Source organism: Engystomops pustulosus, chromosome 4, assembly GCF_040894005.1.
Source record: "Engystomops pustulosus chromosome 4, aEngPut4.maternal, whole genome shotgun sequence".
Lineage (NCBI taxonomy): Eukaryota > Metazoa > Chordata > Amphibia > Anura > Leptodactylidae > Engystomops > Engystomops pustulosus.
In genome coordinates this window covers 118,908,976-118,930,792 of record NC_092414.1, presented here as the reverse complement: position 1 = coordinate 118,930,792, position 21,817 = coordinate 118,908,976, and the positions used below count along the sequence as shown (strand labels likewise).

General features: G+C 41.2%; 1 protein-coding gene across 4 annotated transcripts in view; it reads right to left on the bottom strand.

Moving 5' to 3' along the window:
• RELN (reelin) overlaps nucleotides 1-21,817 on the bottom strand; it is a 510,672-nt gene that overhangs the window by 58,343 nt on the left and 430,512 nt on the right. For all 4 annotated transcript variants that reach the window (XM_072147208.1, XM_072147209.1, XM_072147211.1 and 1 more), the window contains exons 47-52: nucleotides 20,035-20,175; nucleotides 13,202-13,379; nucleotides 9,176-9,369; nucleotides 8,521-8,777; nucleotides 4,440-4,594; nucleotides 1,564-1,778 (exon numbers count right to left, since the gene is read on the bottom strand). In XM_072147208.1, coding sequence (XP_072003309.1) covers nucleotides 1,564-1,778; nucleotides 4,440-4,594; nucleotides 8,521-8,777; nucleotides 9,176-9,369; nucleotides 13,202-13,379; nucleotides 20,035-20,175 — 1,140 coding nt within the window. The remainder of the gene's footprint in view (nucleotides 1-1,563; nucleotides 1,779-4,439; nucleotides 4,595-8,520; nucleotides 8,778-9,175; nucleotides 9,370-13,201; nucleotides 13,380-20,034; nucleotides 20,176-21,817) is intronic.

The window sequence follows — 21,817 nt, the reverse complement described above, 5'->3', positions numbered from 1 at the left end:
CTGATGGCCAAAAGTGTTCGTCCCCACAGGGTCAAACAGAGGGGGAGGGTATGTGAGACACTGAAGGGGTTAACTGTGGATGGGCGGTATGTTTCCCCAAGGTTTTGCTTCTATGCAAGGCCTTAGTGCTGAAGTGGGTTTGTCCAGCACCTTGGACACAGGTGATGGGAACAGCCCAATTAGCTTGCATAAAATCACTTAGCAGAGCTGGAAAGGTTGTCTCTCTGTGGAAGGAGGCTGAGAGGGCACAGCTCTGACCTGTGTGTCTGGAGCAGCACGTGAATTTTTGTTTAGTGTGAGTTAGTGAACTCAGTGTATAGTTAGTACCCGGACGGGTAGGTTATTATTTTGTTTTGTGCCTGAATGTAAAGGCTGTTTATTTTCCTGCTGAAATAAACACAGGCTAGACCTGTTTGGACTATACTTTGGTGTCACTGTCGTGAACTGCACCACAGCACCCCGCTACCACGGTCTCTACTGGGCCAAACCTCCACAATATATATATATATATATATATATATATATATTAGTGTGTACATATAGAATGTGTTGCGTATTTATGTACTTTTAATGTAAATACTATTTAATTTATGGGGGACACTTATCACTGCTTCTATGCCAGTTTCTGGGGTAGAAGAAATGAAATATAAGCAATTTTTGCAGCGGTTAGCAATCAGAACCCGGTGTCTTGTATTGTTTTATTGCAAGACACTGGGTTCTGGTTACTGATCACATGTGTTTTCTTAGAAACGCATACGCGATCGGGCCAAGACCCGCCCCTGTACAGTAGTGCTGTTAGCACTAGTGTTAAGTTGCGTATGTAAATTCAGTGGGCTGAATACAGAAGGGGATCAGGGCTAGGATTTTTTTTTTTTTTAGGTGGGGGGGGGGGGGGCAGCATTTCAGTTTTCGCCTCAGGCACCAAAAAAGCTAGAATCGGCCCTGCATATATGGTACTGTGTTTGTGTATTGTGTTCGTAATGGATACATAGTGCATGTGTGCATATGTCTGTGGAGCGTATATATGGCATATGTATATTCTAAAGTAATATTGTAGGTATTTCTGTGACTACTGGGAGCATCATTGTGAATGAAGAATCACTTCTGTCTTTTATCCTAGAGAAAGTGACGTGTAGTCCTGGTCTTTCCCTCTAATAGATGTCAAGGTGAAGTGATCTTGCCATCATACAGGCTGACTTGCTAGGAAAGATCACAGGCCTATATTTACCCCCTGTTTATGATCAATGCTAGATCACATTTCTTCATATTAGGCAACAAAATACTCAATAAAATAAAGTTGCATTGGGTGCATCAATCTTCTGTTGGCAGTAGGGGATGTGCACAAAATAACATGTAACAAACATGTTTCTTATATATACGCATTTAAAGATTAAAGACTCCAAATGGCCATAATCATGAGCTTCCCTATTAGTATGTGCTGTATCTCTAACTCTTAGTTTAATGTACCCACTCATATAGGGTATAATAAGGATAGCATTCAATAAGACATAGTAAAATACATTTCTGATAAAAATTAAAGCAAACTGCAATTCAGTGACTCACTTGCCAATGAGGTTAACAGGCAGAGGATAGATGACACGTTTCCATCCCTTTGCTGGAAAAAACATTGATGGCTGTGACACACTCCCAGAACATTTGGGGTCAGCGGGTAAGCACTGCGGAACTAGGTAACTCCAGCTCACACCAAAGTCAGTGGAATATTGAACATGTACATTGTTTGGCACATTCTTCTCTGAGGTCTTGCAGCCAACTGCTATCTATTATGCAAAAAGCAGAATAAAATGTAAGTTTTCCAGTGAAGTACAGTAGCAAACAGATGTGAATGGTGAGTAAATGGAGAATCATAGATGATAAAAAGATGAGATATATTCAATACAATGTGGACAATAGAAAAAAAGCACACACATTTTCAAAATGTACACTAAACGCTTCTGAAATAATGGGCATTTACTGTTATTAGTGACGGATTAGAGTGAAGCTTTAGTAACTGGGACTATAAGGCCCCTTCCACACTTGCGTTGCAGATCACGTCAGAGTTTGATCAGGGTGCGGTCAGTGAAAAACGCGCATTTTGCATCAGAGTGCAATCAGTTTTCAGTCAGAGTTTGTTCAGTGTCTCAGTTTTTCACACGCGTTTTCAATGCAATTTTTAATGCAATTTCAATGCGTTTTTAACTTGCAGAAAATGCGTGTGAAATGGACTCAGGACTGAGCTCTATCTTTTCTATGGCAATTGATGCGTGAAAAACGCATTGCACTTGCATTGCACTTGCAAATGTCTCAGAGTGCAATGCGTTTTTGATGCGTCTCCATAGACTTGTATGGTGCGTTTGACTTGCAAAAGTAGAGCATGTCGAGATTTAAATGAGCGTTAAAAAAACCGCGCGTGTGTGCGTGAAAAAAATGCAAGTCTGAAAAGACCCATTGATTACAATGGGTCAGAGTTCAATGCAAGTTCTGCGCGTCAAAAGCATGCGCAGAAAACGTGCGTGAAAAATGCAAGTGTGAAAGGGGCCTACCAGTCACTAGTAGGTTCCTTTCCATGTGAACTGAGTGTTGAGTGATCATGTGAAACAAAACATAAGGGGAGAAGTGGTTTAAAGAAAATCTATCATCAATATCCATCATGATAAACCAGGGCACTTCTTACTCATAGATCCAGGCACAGTGACACTGATAATCTTCTAATATTTGTTATCTATTGCTTCCTGCTTTCTAAAATAAACTTTAAAAGTATGCTAATGTGCCTGAGGGGCTCTGGTGGTCGTTTCCAGAACCCCTGATGTGTGATGTGGTTTACCTTGTTGTGACGTGACTGTGACGCAGCAGCACTGAAGGGCTCGGAAACGCGCACAGAGACCCTCAGGCTCGTTAGCATAATGTTAAAAGTTTATATTAGAAGGAAGGAGGATAACACATATAAGAACATTACCAGAGTATATGGATATATGAGTTAGTGTCCCCAATTTATCCATGCTTTGTTTTGATGGTAGATTTCCTTTAAGTTGTCTACTTAATGTATGCAAAGGCATAAGAACATAAGCCGATGGATTATACCATGACCATCATTTTATCTGCCACTGCATCTGTTAATGTATACAGCAGTGCAGTTGCACAGATTCCTTCACCCCACACAGGCAAATTCTGCAGGAAAAAATGATTTACACTTCAAGCATACACAGTGCTCTTATTAATGACATAACTGCTGAGGTCAGTAATTAGCTCAGACATCTCATGCGCAATAAATGTGATGTCATTTCTTCTCGTTGAATATGACCAGAGGCGAGCCGCTGATGATGCCATGCAAGATTTTTGCACAACAGTGCATAATATACTGTCTAATGAGTGTAAAAGTACAATTTTAAGAAACACCAAAAAAAATTGTATGCCAGACAAGATTAATGTGAAGAGCATTATTTACACAGTTCTTGCCATTTCAATAAACTTGCCCAGCATACAAAATTGCACACAACCGTAATATTGGCCAAAATTACAGCCACAATAGAGGTCTATGATACCTGGTTATGGTGAGCAAACAGTGTCTCACTGCACCATGACCGAACTAGGTGGCTGCTCCTTAAAATATAGGATATGTCCTGAGGAGAGGGAGGGGGTGAGAAGCACTCACTTTCCTTCCCTTTTCTATCCGGCTGTGTGCTACACCCGGGTTTTAGGGTTCTGTGTGTACATGAAGTCTTATAGTTAAAACACCAAAAAACACTAAGAAAATGTGCTAAATCATTTTAGGATTGATGCCCTAATGTAATGTAAAAGGTTTTCCTTTTCAATAAAACAGCAATTACCATGTTCCTTAGCCATGTTTACCCTTTCAATATCTTGTATTACTCATTATAACTTATTCAGTGATATACTGCAATATTTATTTGAGAATTTAAAATTCTCTGCACAAGTTGTGATTATATTAGTAAATTATGCTTAAAACTTTCTGTGTCAAAACGTCCAGGACACGTACGATCTATTGATTTAGAGGTTGTCCTTTGAGTAACAGTAATCTCCAGTGGGCTTTGAGCTGCAGTTATTGAGCTGGGGCATTATTTGAGTGGCTTTGTCAGTAATTCTGCAAAACTGAACAGCTTTTAACATGACTGTTAATGGCCACATGATTAAGCTAGTAAAACTATGGCGTTATTGGAATAATGAAACATGCTGTTTAAAAAGCCCCTTTCCCTTGGCCTCAAGTATGATGACCACCCAAGTTAAGACATCTTTACTCTAGACTTCAGCTTGTAAACTCTACTGTGCTGAGTGTAAAATCATTATAGTTAGTGGATATTAGTTTCATGGAGGAGAAGAACAGAGGTCTCAGCAGATATGTTCAGTTTTCATGCCATCTGCACTTCTGGACACCATAGTAAAACACAATAAAACAGGTAATGGAAAAAAATAATTAGATTTACCTTAAACTGCATGATCCAGTTTTCAGCAGTTGTCAGATCATGGGTTACTGTGTACACTTCTCTGCCATCATGACTTCCACAGATCATTACGCCATCAGGTGAGTCACAGAATCTCTCAATACTGCAGTCATCATGGAAAAGCCAATGCTCATTCACTTAAAAATGTAAAAAAGTATTGATTCCTTGTGTGAAACAGTTTAGCACATTTACACACAAAAATATATAAATAAAAAGAGCAGACACATTATTTGACACCTTGGGACCATTGTATTGATACTGGTAGTCTTAATCATCGGCTCACTTGGCATGCAACATTTTTTTCAAAAGGTTGAAAATTGCATAGCTTGTGCCTTGTATGCAAGAAGGCCCCAGTGACAGAATAAAACACATAAAACAAATAGATTGTGTATATGATGAGCATGTACTATAACAATTATCAAATGAAAATGGTTTTATTTTAAAATAATTCATTTAAAAAATGCATTGCAGCTTGCTGGAAACCTGCCAGTGGGTTGCCAGGACCCTTATACTATCGTAACAAGAGGCTGCAGTGTGGTTCTTTTTCCAGTAGATGGCACCAGAGTACAGTAGAGGAGTTTCTAAAAGAGACGGGAAGAGATTCCATGTGAGAGGACAGAGGACCTTGTAAGAGGCAGGAGTGGTTGTAGGACTGTGTGCTCCTGGCTAAGAAATAAGCCCTACGGGGAAGTACGGTACTGGGCCCATGACCCTTGTGGTGAGAATCAGAAAAGGACAGTCTATAGGTGAGGTCTTAGGATAGCATGGACGGAGAGGGAGTCTAGTGTCCCGCCGGCACACGCCTGAAGAAAGACCAACATTCCTGCAGTGAGACTAAAGCAACCCAATTATTTGCAATATTATTTTCTGCATAATATGGACATTTTCTGTACCTAGTAATCCTTCAGTAAAAGTTTATTGATCAATGCAGCACATGTGTTTGTTGCCTCCCTTGTAAAATTGCACTATGAAAACTGGGAATTATGCTTTCATTCTTCAATGACTTCATTGTAGCTATATAGGTTTACATTTTCAATATACAGTAGCTGTACAGAATAACAGCATGGATATACTTTCTGTGCAGAATGGTTCACATTGGATGTGATAAAAAAAATTCAGTGGTAATGTGCTCTGAATAACCTGTGTGCCATTTGGTGAAGGAGAATTAGAACTGAAGGAAAGAAAATATACAGGCACTGTTTCTCCACTTAAAATGGACCTTTTCCAGTTGAGAGACGGTGCCTGAATAACAACTCTTTAAGTTGAGAGACAGTGGGGCACATGTATCATAGTTTGGTCTCTCTGAGGTGAATTTTAGAGACATTTGGCGGCTAGTTTTTGCACCTTATGTATGATCCTGTCTTTTTACTTGTGATACATGTTCAGTTTTTCCTATCCTGGCAGGTGCAAATTTTGGCTTCTTTTCGAGACTTTTTGTTGCAAATGTCTCAAATCCACATGGACACAAGCCACGTGAGGGAGTTATATACAGGAGTGGACACAAGCCATGTGAGGGGGTTATATACAGGAGTGGACACAAGCCATGTGAGGAGGTTATATACAGGAGTGGACACAAGTCATGTGAGGGGGTTATATACAGGAGTGGACGCAAGCCATGTGAGGAGGTTATATACAGGAGTGGATACAAGCCATGTGAGGGGGTTATATACAGGAGAGGACATAAGCCATGTGAGGGGGTTATATACAGGAGAGGACATAAGCCATGTGAGGGGGTTATATACAGGAGAGGACATAAGCCATGTGAGGGGGTTATATACAGGAGTGGACACAAGCCATGTGAGGGGGTTATATACAGGAGAGGACACAAGCCATGTGAGAGGGTTATATACAGGAGTGGACACGAGCCATGTGAGGGGGTTATATACAGGAGAGGACATAAGCCATGTGAGGGGGTTATATACAGGAGAGGACATAAGCCATGTGAGGGGGTTATATACAGGAGTGGACACAAGCCATGTGAGGGGGTTATATACAGGAGTGGACACAAGCCATGTGAGGGGGTTATATACAGGAGTGGACACAAGCCATGTGAGGGGGTTATATACAGGAGAGGACATAAGCCATGTGAGGGGGTTATATACAGGAGTGGACATAAGCCATGTGAGGGAGTTATATACAGGAGTGGACACAAGCCATGTGAGGGGGTTATATGGAGGATTGGACACAAGCCATGTGAGGGGGTTATATGCAGGAGTGGACACAAGCCATGTGAGGGGTCATATACAGGAGTGGACACAAGCCATGTGAGGGGGTTATATACAGGAGAGGACATAAGCCATGTGAGGGGGTTATATACAGGAGAGGACATAAGCCATGTGAGGGGGTTATATGCAGGAGTGGACACAAGCCATGTGAGGGGGTTATATACAGGAGAGGACATAAGCCATGTGAGGGGGTTATATACAGGAGAGGACATAAGCCATGTGAGGGGGTTATATACAGGAGTGGACACAAGCCATGTGAGGGGTTATATGCAGGAGTGGACACAAGCCATGTGAGGGGTTATATGCAGGAGTGGACACAAGCCATGTGAGGGGGTTATATACAGGAGTGGACACAAGCCATGTGAGGGGGTTATATGCAGGAGTGGACACAAGCCATGTGAGGGGGTTATATACAGGAGTGGACACAAGCCATGTGAGGGGTTATATGCAGGAGAGGATACAAGCCATGTGAGGGGGTTATATGCAGGAGTGGACACAAGCCATGTGAGGGGGTTATATACAGGAGTGGACACAAGCCATGTGAAGAGGTTATATGCAGGAGAGGATACAAGCCATGTGAGGGGGTTATATACAGGAGTGGACACAAGCCATGTGAGGGGGTTATATGCAGGAGTGGACACAAGCCATGTGAGGGGTCATATACAGGAGTGGACACAAGCCATGTGAGGGGGTTATATACAGGAGAGGACACAAGCCATGTGAGGGGGTTATATACAGGAGTGGACACAAGCCATGTGAGGGAGTCATATACAGGAGTGGACACAAGCCATGTGAGGGGGTTATATGCAGGAGTGGACACAAGCCATGTGAGGGGTCATATACAGGAGTGGACACAAGCCATGTGAGGGGGTTATATACAGGAGTGGACACAAGCCATGTGAGGGGGTTATATACAGGAGTGGACACAAGCCATGTGAGGGGGTTATATGCAGGAGTGGACACAAGTCATGTTCGGGGGTTATGTACAGGAGTGGACACAAGTCACGTGATGGGGTTATATACAGGAGAGGACATAAGCCATGTGAGGGGGTTATATGCAGGAGTGGACACAAGCCATGTGAGGGGGTTATATACAGGAGTGGACACAAGCCATGTGAGGGGGTTATATACAGGAGTGGACACAAGCCATGTGAGGGGGTTATATACAGGGGTGGACACAAGCCATGTGAGGGGGTTATATACAGGAGTGGACACTACTGTTAATTTGGGAAACATGTTTAATTTTAATGCATTTTGAAACCTATTACAACAGCTTAGGAGAGTGGATTTTCCTAATTGCATTACTGTTAACATTTGAATTTACAAAATGCATAGTAAACGCAATGTTAACACATACGTTAATGTGGTGTTTATATTGCATTTTGTAAACGCAAATGTTAACAGTAATGAAATAAGGCAAATCACCTCTCCTCAGCTGTTGTAATTAGTTTCAAAATGCATTAAAAATGCAATTAAACTGCTACGTGTGACCTCACCCTTAAAAGAAGCTAATTAAAAAAAAAAAGGCAAAAATGTAAAAATTTTGACAAAAGAGGTTACTGCAAAATGTTAAACAGTTAAAGCATGTGAAATAATTCCAATGTAGCACGGAACATCTGGAAAACTAAGATACATGAGGCACACTGCACAAGGTGCAGACCAAGGCGTACTTGAAAAAGAACAGAGTTAAAAGTCGCAAAAATGGTGCAAATACGGCAAAAGTCGCTAAAATTAGACAATTTGGCTAGCTAAAACTATGATACATGTGCCCCAGTGCCTGAATAATTTATTTTCTTCAAATATTATAACAGCTAAGCTTAGTATACTTATTACATTACCTGCAGTTTTTTCTTCACCATAAAAGTCAAAGGATATCCTTCCAACGGGCCCGGCATCAGCTGGTGTGCGCTCATGTTGTGGAAGTGGAGCACTGCTGAATGTGTCTAACATTACAGTACTCTGATCTACAGAGCCAGATATCAAAACATTGTCAATTGCCCAATCATTTTGGTCCAAGCCATCATGCTTAGGCTGCCACCAACGGAATCGTGTGCCAACTGTCTTAGCAGTGGGAGGTAGGAGAATATTTACAAAGCTGCAAGTAAGATAAAAGAATTGTTAGATAACTCACCCCAATGTTCTTGACTGTACATTTACATTTTTTCAAGTGCTATTTGTATTTTCTGCAACATTCATATAAAATATTGTTCTACAGCACATTACACATAAAATTCTATAGGCTGAAATTCTCTTAAAGGTGTTGTCAAGTGACCTTTTGAAGCAGTTTCTGTAGCAAAAACTGGATGTTTAAAACAGCAATTTTTAGAGCAGAAATGTTTTTTTGTTTTTGATTTTTTAACATTTTTAGAATCTCATTTTGGCCAATTTGTTTTATTTTTTCACATTTGCGGACCATGGACTTTAATAGTGCAGTCTGTTTTTATTATCAGATGATGGAAAGGCATAAATAGGTGTGAGATTTTGCATACTTACCCTGGTTTGCTGTACTGATCATAAAAGATTTCCATTAATAGGTTCCAGGTAATGCCTCCATTTATGGAATACTCTAGCAATACACCTTGATTACGGCTATGAGGTGTTATAAGACAGCCATACATGAAATAAAACTGAATGAATTCAGCATTGGTAAGATTCAGATCCACAGTGATTAAAAGACGACTGCAACCCTGTGAAACAAACAAAGTTCATTACATTAATTGGTCAATAACAAAGACATTGGGGGTCATTTACTAAGGGCCCGATTCACGTTTTCCCGACGTGTTGCCCGAATATTTCCAGTTTGCGCCGATTCTCCCAGAATTGCCCCCCCACCGGGATTTTGGTGCACGCGATCAGATTGTGGCGCATCGGCGCTGGCATGCAGGCGACGGAAATCGGGGGGAGTGGCCGAACGAAAACCCAACGGATTTGGAAGAAACACCGCATTTTTTTTAAAAATGTGCAGCGGAGCTTGCACTTACCTTCACTAGGAATAGGCCGGTGAACTTGAGGGCGTTCCGATGCTCTTCAGCGCAGCAGTGCCACCTTGTGGACGTCGGAGGAACTACCTTAATGAATCCGGACCCGAATCCACCGCAGAGAACGCGCCGCTGGATCGCGAATGGACCGAGTAAGTAAATCTGCCCCATTGAGAACACGTCACCATGATATGTCTAATATGTCTATGTGAAAAAGCAATCTTTTTCTTTTATCAAACTATGAATTACAGTTGAAACTTGACGTTTACATACACTATATTAAGAAAAACATATTGATGTTTTTCTCTTTGACATCTGCAATGAAATCAGAATAAACCTTTCCCATTTTAGATTACCAAAATTATTTAAATTTGCCTAAAGCCAGAATAATGAGAGAAAAATTTTAAGGCATTTTTAATACTTTCTGCAAAGTCAAAAGACTATATATAGTATTTGGTACCATTGTCCTTAAATTGTATGACTTGCGTCAATTGTTTTGGATACTCTTCCACAAGCGTCTCACAATAGATTAAAGGAATTGGGGCTTATTTCTCCTGGCAGGACTGATATTACTGAGCCATGTTTGTAAGCTGCTTTGCTTGCACCCACCTTTTCAGCTACAACCCATACATTTTCAATAGAATTGAGATCAGGGCTTTGTGATGGCTGCTCCTTTAACTTTGTTATCCTTAAACCACTTTGTAACCAGTTTGGCAGCATGCTTTAGGGCATTGTCCATTTGGAAGACCCATTTATGCCCAAGCTTTAACTTCCTGTCTTATGTCTTGAGATATTGCTTCAGTATTGCCACACAATGTTCTTTCCTCTTGATGCCTTCTATTTTGTGAGTAGTAGCAGTCACTCCTGCAGCAAAACAACCCCACAAGATGAAGCTGCCACCCCTGTGCTTCATAGTTGGAATGGTCCTCTTAGACTTACTTCTCCCTTTTTCTGTCAAACTTAACAATGGTCATTATGGCCAAACAGTTAAATTTTAGTTTCACAAGATCAGAGAGCATGTCTCCGAAAGGTCTTTGTTTCTGTGTGAATTTGCAAAAACATTATTCTGGCTTCTGTATGTTTCTTTTTTGTATTGCTTCTTCCTGGTAGAGTGGCCTTTCAGCCTATGTTGATACAGTATTTTTTTCACTGTGGATAATGGCACCCTCTTACCAGCTTCAGTCAACATTTTTACAAGGTCTTCTGCTTTTGTTCTTTGGTTGGCCCATTTAAGACAAAAGCTATGGTCTCTAGGAAACAGAACCTGTCTCCTTACAGAGTGGTATGATGGCTGGACATTTCTATCTTGTTTGTACTTGTGTATAATGGTTTTTACAGATTAACAAGGTATCTTCAAGTATCTGGAAATTGGATCCAAGGACATGTGGATTCAAATACATACACAGGTGTGTCTCTAACTTAGATATTGCCAAGAAGCTTCCAAAGACATGAAATCATCATATGGGCCGTCCCAATTTGCTTACAGTAATCTCAGTGTATGTAAACTTAACTTTGCAGAAAGAAATAAAAATGGCAGCAGAAAGAAATAAAAATGGCAAAAAATTCTCTGTCTCTCACTAGTCTGGCATTTTGCAAATATTAATAATTTTGTTGATCCTAACTAAAGGTTTATTCTGATTTCATGTCAGATGAGTCGGGTATATAAACTTCTAGTTTCAACTTGTGACTTTCTTTCTATCATTCCATATCTAATGTAGTCCCACAAATATATGTGTATATATATTGTGTGTGTGCTTCTCAATAATAATTAGCAAAAAGTAATTTTTTTTTTAGTAATTCAATTTTAAAAGGGAAACTCATATATTATACACTCATATATTATACAGTCATTACATAGTCAACTTTTTGAAGTGTTTATTCATGTTAATGTTGATGATTATGGCTTACAGCCAAGGAAAACCCAAGAGTCTTTATCTCAAATGAACTGTATAAAAATTTTTGAACACTGAAATATTGGCCAAATGAAAACTATGCAAAGTAAATACACTCAATACTCGAGGCTTCTTTTGCATGAATGAATGCTTCAATGTGGGGTGGCATAAGGGTAATCAGCTCATGGCACTGCAGGGTTGTGGAAGTGCAGGTTCCTTTTATAGCAGCCTTAAGCTCATCTGCATTGTTGGATATAATGTCTCTCATCTTCCTCATCTGACCTTAACCCCATGGAGAATCTATGTTAGTTATATACATATTGTGCTACACAATATTCCGCATAGTGGGGCACATTTACTTAGGGTCCGCGGATCACACAAACCTCGGGTTTCCCGACGATTTCCATTTTGCGCCGCATTTAACGGGGTTTTGTCGCAAGCGATCGGATTGTGTTGCAATCGCGACGTCTTTCATGGGACACAAATCGGGGGCGGGCCATCGGACGATCCGACGGATTCGGACAAACCGCGAGATTTAACTTTAAAATTGTGCCGCATATAATGCACTTGCATACACTGGAAAGAAGATGGTGAACTCCAGCGTACCTGATTGGGGAAGCGACACATGCAGGATATCCAGCGTACGCTGTAAGTGAATCGCGGCAGCTGTGCATTCACGTCGGGGATCGCACCTCGGGGATCGTGCAGGGACAGATAAGTAAATGTGCCCCAATATCATGATAATTATTATAGGGTAACACCGCGCTCCATGGAAATGTGGAATGTGGGTAGTGTGGGGGCTAGGTGGTGGCCCCTAATGTGGATGTGAAAATCGAGATGGGGATATGATACCTCTATTGAGCTGTAAGGTATAAGCTGCTGCAGATTCTGGTGAACAGGAGGATTATCCTGATATAGTATAAGAACAGAAGTGGTGTTGGGCTACCAGATACAGTATCACGCTGCTTACTTAGACCTATCAGAATACAAAAGATAGGTACAGTCATCTGCAAAAGTAAGCAGCGCGATACTGTATCTGGTAGCCCAACACCACTTCTGTTCCAATATGTATCTAATGGTTCACATGCTGTACTGTGGTAGGTCCGGCCCTGTGGCTGCTGCTATGGCTGCTACCCCTGTAGTTACACCCCTGGTAGCATTCCTGGAGATCTGTGTAACTATATAGTTACACTTGTCATAAAGTTAAACTTAGCAGCAGGACTGTGACAATGCATTTATATTATATGGTTGTAACTGTATTCAGAGGACTCGTTTTTGAGATCTCGTCACTGAACACAGCACAGCCCCTGTAACTCTCACTACAGCAGTGGGGAGGTTCTGTGCAGCAGTACACTAAAGAGATCTTACAAGCCGGTGTACCAGAATGATCCATATCCAGCTACAATCATGGATATCAATACATTTTTACAGTCCTTCTGCTACTAACAACACAACAAAGATCCCCAGATTTGATACCTGTCTGCAGTTTTGTATGGTCAAAACTGCTCACTGATTCCCTTTAGGACAATCAAGTGAGGGGTACAGGGATGGAAAAAATGTTTTTACTGGAGTGGTACTTTAACTATAGCCAGCAGGAGAGGAGATAGATAATATCCAGATAATATTTAGGATAAAGTGTACTCACTTACCCCACTGAAGTGAAGAGCCATTCCTGATGCTACTGCACCACAGACACTGCTTAGTTTACCCCCACTTACTGTTAGCCAGTTCTGGCTAGCAGGAGCTCGATTAAAAGTGTCTTTCAGTTGAGTTGGTAAAGACACTTCAGGCTCATCACAGTAAATCCCTCCCCAGTAGTCATCACACCTGTAAAGGAAAAGCAACACAAAGTTTTGAGTATTCTAAAATTCCAAAAGCTATACTCTATACACTTGAATTGCAGGTAAAATGTTTACAGTACTTTTGCTCTGTCTTTCTACACACTGGGTTATAAAAAAACTAAACTTACTACTGCAAGATCTCATGGTCAAACAGGATGAAGATAAAGAATAAGAATAGTTTTTCCTTAAAAAAACAAGTTCAGTCTGTACATAAACTTCATGACAGTGTCAAATTTTCTCCTCAACCATAGCGCCTAGAAACACACATTTGGTTTTATATTAAAGGTGAATATATTTCTAGGTGAACCAGAACCAGAGATATCCACTCTTCAAAATATATAAAAAATTTTGATTTTTAATGCGCATTTTTATTTATTTGTCTACTAACTATACAAACATTTTTTTAGTAACACCTTAAAGGGATATTCTCACAAAGACAGGGCTCTTATATGAATTAGGACAGCAAAAACACATTCTCTAATTCACTGTTATTACAGAATTTTACAGATATAAGATCAACCTGTCTCTTTCAGTCCTGGTGTACACAATTTCAGTTGCCCCTAGAAACTAACCTGTAACTTTTGACTAGGGTCGGGGGGGCCACCATCTTGGATTCCTGCGTGACTCTGTGCTGCTGAGATTTCTGTGCCTCTCTGCTGTGCCTGTAGCCACACCCCCCTGCAGCCCATCATGGAGCCCAGACACTCAGTCACTTTGTGCCAACAAACACATTGGGGCTTATTTACTACAGGTCGCAGATCACACTTTTGTTAGAATTTTCACCTTTTTTGGGGATTACATGGTTTGGACAGGTATTTAACAGGTGTCTGTACTGGGATTGTGTCGTAAACGATCGGCTTTTGGCGCAGTTGCGCTGGCTTCCATGGGGGGCGTGCCATGAGACGATCTGACTAATTGGGACTGAGCGCAGGTGAACTCAGGTGAACTCTGTCGGACCTGAGCAGGGAAGCGGCAAATGCAGGATATCGGTTGCAAGATCTTAGTGGATCGTGGTACAGTGCATTATCATCGGACAATGCACTTTTGGTGAACTCAGCGGACCGGGTAAGTAAATGTGCCCCATTGTAAGAGAAGCTGAAAACTACAAACTACAAGTAGATAAGTTATCTGGGGGAAAGGAGAGCCAGGCACATATATGTGAGAACATATATGTAGCAGAGCTGACAGTGTAATAGGCATCTCATCATCTCTGATCTGTCTCATCTCTCTTTCTATGTGTCAGTGTTTTAGTACAATGTCAGAAGCCAGATAAAAGTGTATATACACCTGTACCCTGATAATTTAACCACTTGTCACTCCACAGAACTAGATGGATCATAATGTGTCTGCTTAGAGAGTCCCTGCCACACACACTCTGCGTGGCAGGGTGTATAGTAACACCTTAGTATACAGCTAGCCAGCCTTCCTTATTATACAGCCAGCGAGACCCTTTCCGGCGGTCCCTGATGCTCGGCGCGACTCCCATATACTCCCATCCCCGAGGCTCCTCTGTTTTCATTCTGCTGTAACAGCTGGCAGAGACGCGTCTATACACTCTGCCGGTTGGCGCACACTATAACGTCATCAGCAGCGATACCGCCGCATCATAATGTGCGTCGGCCGAGTGCATGGCCGAGTCTCTACCGGTTGTTACAGCAGAGAGAAGACAGAAGAGGAGCCGTGGGACTGGGAGCACCGGGGAGCCACGGCAAGCAAAAGGAGCGCTGGAAGGTATGTCAGTATTTTTTTTTAAAGACTTGTGTTTAAGCCGAGGCGGGGGTTTTCAGCACATTTTAAGTGCTGAAAAACTCGGCGTATACACGAGTATATATTCTAATACCAACATTTTATAAGTTTAATATTTAATAAATAAGATCCTTCTATTCTCTGAGAACTGGCTGCTAAATTACCTATGTCATTGTTTGTCATTTAAATAAGAGCAGAACACAACTGCAAAAATTGACTTGGACATTGAAGCACCAATGACCCTTGGTCATGAAGGGGTTAACAGAAGAGGTTAGAGCAGGCTGTGTGCAGGTAACATAATATTCAATTACCTTATATACTTGAGTATAAGCCGACCTGAGTATAAGCCTCACACTATATAGCCAGCAAGCCCCCCATAGTATATAGCTAGCCCCCAGTAGTATTTAGCCAGCCCCTGTAGTATTTAGCCAGCTAACCCCTTTCAGCATATATCCAGCCCCCAGTAGTAAATAGCTGGCTTACCCCCTGTAGTATATTGCCAGCCCCCTTTAGTATATAGCCAGCCCTCTGTAGCATATAGCCAGCCATCCCCTAGTAGTATATAGCCATCCCCCTTTAGTATATAGCCAGCCAGCCCCCATTAGTATACAGCAAGCCAGCTCCTTTTAGTATATAGCCAACCCCTTCAGCATATGGCCAGCCCCCAGTAGTATATAGCTGGCCAACCCCCTGTAGTATATTGCCAGCCCCTTTAGTATACAGCCAGCCCTCTGTAGTATATAGGCAGCCAGCCCCCAGTAGTATATAGCCATCCCCCTTTAGGATATAGCCAGCCAGCCCCCTTTAGTATACAGCAAGCCAGCTCCTTTTAGTATATAACCAACCCCCTTCAGCATATAGCCAGCCCCCAGTAGTATATAGCTGGCCAACCCCCTGTAGTATATCGCCAGCCCCCTTTAGTATATAGCCAGCCCTCTGTAGTATATAGCCAGCCAGCCCCCAGTAATATATAGCCATCCCCCTTTAGGATATAGCCATCCCCCTTTAGTATATAGCCAACCCCCTTTAGTATATAGCCAACCCCCTTTTAGCATATAGCCAGACCCCTGTAGTATACAGTCAGCCCCCAGTTGTATATAGCCAACCCCCTTTAGTATACAGCCATCCAGCCCCCTTTAGTATATAGCCAGTCCCCTGTACTATATAGCCAGCCCCCTTTAGTATCCAGCCAGCCCCTTTAGTATAGAGCCAGCCCCTTTTAGTATATAGCCAGCCCCCTTTAGTATTCAGACAGCCAAGTTAAGTATACAGCCAGCCCCCTTTCGTATACAGCCATCCAGCCCCCTTTAGTATATAGCCAGCCAGCCCACTTTTTGGTGGTCCCCGGCAAGCAACCGGGGCCCCAGAAGGTGAGTATGTCAGTTTTTTTTAAAGACTTGTGTATAAGCCAAGGTGAGGTTTTTTTTTGTGCTGAAAAATGCGGCTTATACACAAGTATATACGGTAATACAGACATTTTATAAATTCAATATAAATAAGATCCTTATGATCTATGAGAACTGGCTGCTAAATGACCTATGCTCCCTTGTCCCTTCTGTAGTTAGAGTAGGTGATTGATTTGGCATGTTCTGTGCAGCACTGCGTAATCTGTGCGTGCAATATAAATATTATTATATTATAGGAATATTAACTATTATTATTATTATTATTATTAGGTAAAGACTCACAAACCCTGTTTCAGAAATTCAGAATTGGACATTCTGCTTAAGTGATTCTCATGACCACCACCTGCAGCCTGTCCATATAATTTACCAATACCATCATTGGCAGCCTGGTTATCCTGCATGTGTCGCTTCCCCGCTCAGGTCCGCCGGAGTTCACCTTCTTCTTCCTGGTGTATGTAAGCGCATGTCTTGCGATACAATTTGAATTTTAAATCCCGTGCTTAGTCTGAATCAGTCGTGTTGTCCGACGGCCATGCCCCCCGATTTGTGTCGCATGAAAGTCGGCGCGATTGTACCAAAGTCCGATCGTGTGCGCCCACAACCCCTGTTAAAAAGAGGCGCAAATCAGAAATAGTTGGGAAACCCAATGGAAACCCAATTAGTAAATGTGCCCCATTGTGTGGAAGCCCCCACCACCCTTCACCCGGCCCTGAGAATGAGTGTTCCTCACTTCTACTCTTCTCCATTGAAAGACGAGCAAGTACAATGGCATTCTGCCCATTATTTTGCTGCGTAGCCGCCCCACTCGGTTGCTTTGCAGTAAGACATTGTGTACTCAACGTATCCCAACTGGGTCCCATAGACCGCAATGGAGGACTGTGATATCACAGCCCCTATTGTGGTTGTATGAATGTGGCTTAAAAGCGCCAAAATCCGATCGCGTGCGCCAAAGACCCCTGTTAAATGTGGGGCATATCGGAAATAGTTGGGAAACCTGACGGAAATGCGGTCTGCGGACCCTTAGTAAATGTGCCCCATACTGCCCTCTTTTCAATTTATACATGTTACTTCAGTTAATTCTTCTGAAGGGATGTTGAAGTGCCACTGATTTAGAGATATTCAGCCAATAATATGACACTTTAGAGAATTGGGCAAGAGTTTTTAAAGTGGTAGAAAAAGATTGGGTGTATGGCAGGTGATTATCACATAACATTTCCCCCACGACCGCAATGGCTGCATTAAATGGATTAGTTCTTATGGTCCTACAGGCGCTCCACAATCAGAGCAAAGATTATAGGAGACAGAGGTGAGTGCCATTGGTGATTCCAAAAGTGTTAGATAGAAACCCTGATACTGAAACTCTGGCGTAAGGGGCAGAATATAAGGCCATAATAGCCCTCTCCATCGGGCCAAAATTTCCACATGTATGCAGAACCGTGTACCGGTACCCCCAGTGCACCCTGTCAAATGCTTTTCAGCATCTAGTGATACCAGGAATATATAATTTATATATTTTTATATTTATGCATGAATCTACCTATCATATATCTATAGTCCTATATCACAGATTGCCTTAACATACTATATACTGTATACTGTATGCCCTGGGTATAGTACATTACTGTATGATTTTTTCTTTCTATGATGCAGAGCTCCAGTGCTCTGTGCTGTCAGTGATGTCAGTTGTCTTCCCTGCCTTGTCTTCCCTGTCTTGAAAGGTGAAGTTTCTAAAATGGCATGATTTATGGGGTTTTACTGTTATTTAGGCCTCTCAAAGTCACTTGAAGCTGAGCAGGTGCCTCTAAGGAAGGGTTTTGGTGAGAGAGAGGATGCATAAAACCCTATGCCGATATAAAGCAGACATTTTGGAAATGTTAGTTATAAAGTTACTTGGGTGCTATGACTACCTGCTTGAAAAGCAGAAAATGTTAACTTTGAAAATGAATAATTTTTAGAAATTTTTGCCAAATTTAAATTTTTTTCATAACTAAACACAAAAGATATCATCAAAATGTTTCTATTACTTTGAAGTACAATGTGTGATGGGAAAACAATCTCAAAATCCCCTGGATATGTTAAAGCATTACAAAGTTATAACCTCCTATAATGACATAGGGCAAATATTAAAAACCAGGCCTGGTCCTAAAGGACTAAAATGGCTTGCACACAAAGGGGTTAACATTCCTTCTATCAAATGTCCTGGTGAATATAGACAACTGGGGTATGTATGCAATCCACACATCTTTGGCTAAGTTCATACTACCGTTCATGCCACTGTGCTGATGTATGATAAATCTCCGCCTAAATCCTAATCACATAGTGCAATCCACCTCTTGCTTAGTAATGATGTTTTTGATTTCTGTTGGGCACTGGATCTGTTCTACATATTCCCCACTCACACTCTCAGCACACTCCCAATTAACACAATAATAAATACAGTGCCCATTGATGAATTTATATACAGCACACCCTAATTAATTTATTTAGGTAATGACATCGTATGTAGGGCCCCCCTGATTGGTTATATACATGAACTTACATGAATTTAAGTTCATGTATATAATTTAAATAATATAATTTAAATTTAAATACAGTGCACCCTCATGGAATTATGTACAATAAACTCCACTACCTGATAAAGAGAGCCAGGGCCCTCTAATGGATTTATATAAACATATAGTACTATTCAGCGCTCTGTTTAATGAGGCCAATAATAAAATGTTAATGGAAGGACACAGATGGCATGATAACATGGAGAGGGCAAAGGCAGAGGATTCTCTGCTGCGTCCCTGTTACGGCCCCTACTCACCTCTCCAGGCTCCTGGCTCTGCTCGGGTCCCCACAACTCTGCAGACAGAAAGGTCAACTTTGATCTAACTTTTTTTTTTGGAAAAAGCCAGTTTTACTATAAATACTGGCAATGTGTACACTATTCTCTATGGGGACATGGGGAAGACAGAAAAAGACAAGTTCCCTTCAATGTACTCTTTGAACTGGCTACTTTGCAGCGACCATAAAAGTTTGAGTCAAAGCCATTAGTATAGGAATAAATTATCACTTATGAGATTCAAAAGCATAATCTATTTCAGTAACAACCATTTCAGCTACTATAAAGCCAGGAAAGACACAACTGGCTTGAGAAAGATGTGCATGGCTGAAACGATCATCATTTATATGGATTTAACTTTTTGATCTGATTTGATCGTAAGTGATGTTTTATTCCGACAGTGGTGCCTTGGATGTTTTTGCTGAAGACGTTTGCCAACAGCAAGACTGGTTAGTTTTCTAGCAATGGTATTATTTACAGTGCCTTGTTATATGTCATTTCATGGTCTTCAGGGTGCAAGGGGTAACAACATCTACAGTATATCTCCCTTTAACCTACTTGGTGTTTAAGACTTTCACAGGAAGAGTTCTGTATTATTGTAATACTCTGTATACGAGTACAGATCAACAGGTTAAGTTCTAATTATTACTTCTGATACTTACACACAATTTCCTTGTACACAACGTCCATGTCCAGTGCACATATCTACACAGCCATCTCCAATATAAACATTATCAATAGCCCATGTTTGCTGCTTATCAAAAGGTGATGGTTGATTCCAGCGGAACCTTGTAGCTTGAGACCTGAAAAAATAAAAGTAGATAATATAATCACTTATATATATATATATATATATATATATATATATATATATATATATATTGAAAAAAGAAATCAAACTTTCCTTCTGCTTAATGTAGGCAATGAAACATAACAAACATACGTTCAATTTAACCAAAAGGACTAATAAACAGTTTTCTATGAAGAAAATCTTGATTCCCCTTGAATAACCATATGTGCCATATCTACAATCCTTCTGTAACCAGTTTTTAATACTTAGGTGTATGGAGCTAGCAAAATCGGACACTTGGGTGCATTTTTCCATTGTGGGGTTCAAAGCTGGGCATAGCTGTGTTTGTATTTTTTAATAGATTGTGAATTTTGGGATACGGTGATACCTAATATGTTTTTTAAAAATGTTTTAAATTATATATTTTTTTGTACGTGTTGGTGGCTTTTGGGACACTTAAATGATTTTTCTTTATAACTTTTATTTTTTGTGGGTTTTTAAAACTTTTTTATTTCTACTGTAATGTATATGAACAAGCCAGGGGCTGGATCGAGCAGGCACAGGAGTACAGAAACTCCACATGGCGATGACAGAACCGGGCCATGGACAGAAACTGTCTAGCAGAGGAAACACCCCACAATCTCATCGAGGGGTGCCAATAGGAGGAGAGAGGGAACAGCAATCAGTTACAGCAGGGTTTAAACAGTCTGGATTGGAACTCTTTCCAATCCAGACTGTTAGAGCAGGGGCCCGGCAGTCATATGACAGATGGGTCTCTGTTCTTCCATGCACAGGGGATTCAGGCAGAACTTAGGTTAGGCCGATGGAGAAACACGTCGGCCTAGCTTAAGGCCCCTTAGGGACTGACCTAAAAACCTGTATGGGTGGTCACTAAGGGGTTAATATGTTGGTCTTTAGACCAATTCAAAGTAAAAGTAGACAGTTCTCTGCTGTGCCAGATTAATCACTGGAGGAGATGTATTAATCTGTCAGTCTTTAGACCAACACTATTAATACTGTGCCAGATTAATCAATGTGTCTGATTCTGGATGATTAACCCCTTTACAACTGCCATAAGGCTATATACATCCTGTTTTTAGATGCCTTATGCACAAAGGACGTTTATAAACGTCATGACAGTGACCAGCTTCAAACAGTCATATCTCCTGAACCCAGACACCTATAAACAAAATTAATGAATCACCCTTGTAATATAATATAAGGATTGTGATGCGTCATAGATCCAGATATATCTACTCTAAAGTTATTGCAAAAAAATTTGATTTTTATACACAGATGCCTATTTCCGTGATGTCTGATCATCAATAAAGATAATTTTTAAACCTTTTATTTACAATTATACTCAGTTTTATTGCTGTTTTAGCTCTTATCAATCCCTAGGCTGGTCAGTGCAAAATTCCAGGGTCTATAAGCAGACACATTCCACAACACAATATATATACTGTCCCTTCCTCCCCCGATAAAGAACTTATCGGTCTGTAGCTTGTAGTTCTCCTTATGCTGCTGCTTCAGGGAGGATGTCAGTGTATGTGTCAGTGAGAGCTCCTCCCTGGACTGCAGGAGGGCGGGGCTAGAGTGCAGGGAGCAGAGAGAGAGAGACAAGTTCCATGAAGCCTCAGGCAAGATGTCAACCG